General features: G+C 47.6%; 1 protein-coding gene across 1 annotated transcript in view; it reads left to right on the top strand.

Moving 5' to 3' along the window:
* The first annotated feature begins 390 nt into the window (after positions 1-390).
* The window catches only part of atp9a (ATPase phospholipid transporting 9A), a 30,048-nt gene continuing 28,510 nt past the window's right edge, over positions 391-1,928 (top strand). The window contains exon 1 of the mRNA XM_020618978.1: positions 391-611. Coding sequence (XP_020474634.1) covers positions 544-611 — 68 coding nt within the window. The 5' untranslated portion in view covers positions 391-543. The remainder of the gene's footprint in view (positions 612-1,928) is intronic.

Below are 1,928 nucleotides of genomic sequence, written 5' to 3' on the forward strand. Positions count from 1 at the left end.
ACCTGGCCAATAAACTGATTCTGATGTAAAGGTACCAATGACAAAATCCCCTCTGAAATAGGATGGAGTGGAAGTACAGAATAGTAGGTCTATAAGGAGAATACTGTTAAATACTAGGTACAAATATCTCAAAACTGTACTTAGGTACAGGACTTTAGACTTTTTTTTCTACAACAGCATTACAGTTGCCATATATTTTGAACAGCTGCCTCTGACTTTTTTTCTACAACAGCATTAAAGTTGCCATATATTTTGAAAAGCTGCCTCTGACGGTACCTATGGCTCAAACTAATTCGTCTACTACCATAAGAAATCTTAACTCCTTATCACTGTAGCAAAAGGCTAACAGCTATCCTCGCACACAGTCTGATTATTATGAAATGGGTCAGTGAGTCAGGTGTAGGAATGGACCAAGTTTGCTTGGTGGTGCTGCAGCTCATCCGCCCCAGCAGCGTCAACCTGCGCCGCTGACTGACAGCTGGGAAGCCTCCGCCCAGAGCCGCTATACACCCGGCTGCCTGACTATCTGCAGGGGCTGCGGGAATGACGGACAATATCCCCCTACAACCCGTGAGACGGCCGAAGAGACACGACAATAAACACAGAAATGGGTAAGGACGTTATACAGCACGGAGATATTAATGTGAATCATTCTGTTAACGTATATCGCTCGTCGGCTTCCGCTGTTGTCAGCGCACTATTTACAGGAGCGACATTGTCTGAAGAATCAGTCAATCGGTGGGAAAATATAACACTCAGGGGGAAACAGTGTCTACCAGATATATACATGTTAATAAAATGGTGTGGCCATTTAATGTAGCTCTAAAACAGCTAGCTTGAGCGTCAGGGCAGCTTCTTGTTCCGGGGTGCGACTGGTGCAAGTGCGTTTCATGCCCTTATGTCAATGTTTGCTCTGCTGAGCTCAGTCTGTCATAAAGGAGAAACCACCCAGATATGTAGGCCCGGGACTAATGTGTTATAATTCCACATGCTGGCTGAATGGTGTTTTGTCTAGCACATAACGAGCAGGCCTCATAAATGGTGATGGAGAAACGCATACAGGGTGTTGTACCGTCAATAGACCGAGCGGGCGGTGATGTAAACACACTGCACAAAGACCTGGCAATGAGCTGTGGTAACGTACAAACAGGCAAAACGCCTCGCACTTAGCACCATAACTCATAGGCACGCCCGGAGACCATAACCTCTTCTTCCAATTCACCTGCACGGCCCCGTACATGTTAAGGCAAGATCAGATTAAGGGTAGGGGCGTAACCATGCACTTAGCTCAGGACATGGTACATGGTACTGGGTTCACGACACCCAATTTTTAACAAATCTTCACATGACAAAATATGTGACTGGGAAAATAGGCTTTTATTCAACTGAAAGCCTCAAAATACAAAACAATGCAGGTGAATTATCTATCCATCCATCCATTCATTACCCAGCATCCTGAGCAGGGGGCGGGGCCGTGGCTGGAGCCAATCCCAGCTGAGCAGCTGCATTTTGAAATGTTTTAATTACTCATCTTGTAATGCGGAGGGTTCATGGGAGTTTGCCCAACCAGTCCATATGTGTTTCATGGATCTGGAGAAGGCATTCGACCGTGCCCCTTGCAGCGCCCTGTGGAGGGTGCTCCAGGAGTACGGGGTACGGGGCCCTTTGCTAAGGGCCGTCCGGTCCCTGTACGACCGGAGCAGGAGCTTGGTTCGCATCGCCGGCAGTAAATTAGACTTGTTTCCAGTGCATGTTGGACTCCAGCAGGGCTGCCCTTTGTCACCGGTTCTGTTCATTATTTTTATGGACAGAATTTCTAGGTGCAGCCAGGGGACAGATGGAGTCCGGTTTGGGGACCACAGGATCTTGTCTCTGCTTTTTGCAGATGACGTTGTCCTTATCTGCCTGGCCCCATCAAACCAGGAACT

This window comes from Monopterus albus, unplaced genomic scaffold (genome assembly GCF_001952655.1).
Source record: "Monopterus albus unplaced genomic scaffold, M_albus_1.0 scaffold212.1, whole genome shotgun sequence".
In the NCBI taxonomy this organism is placed as follows: Eukaryota; Metazoa; Chordata; class Actinopteri; order Synbranchiformes; family Synbranchidae; genus Monopterus; species Monopterus albus.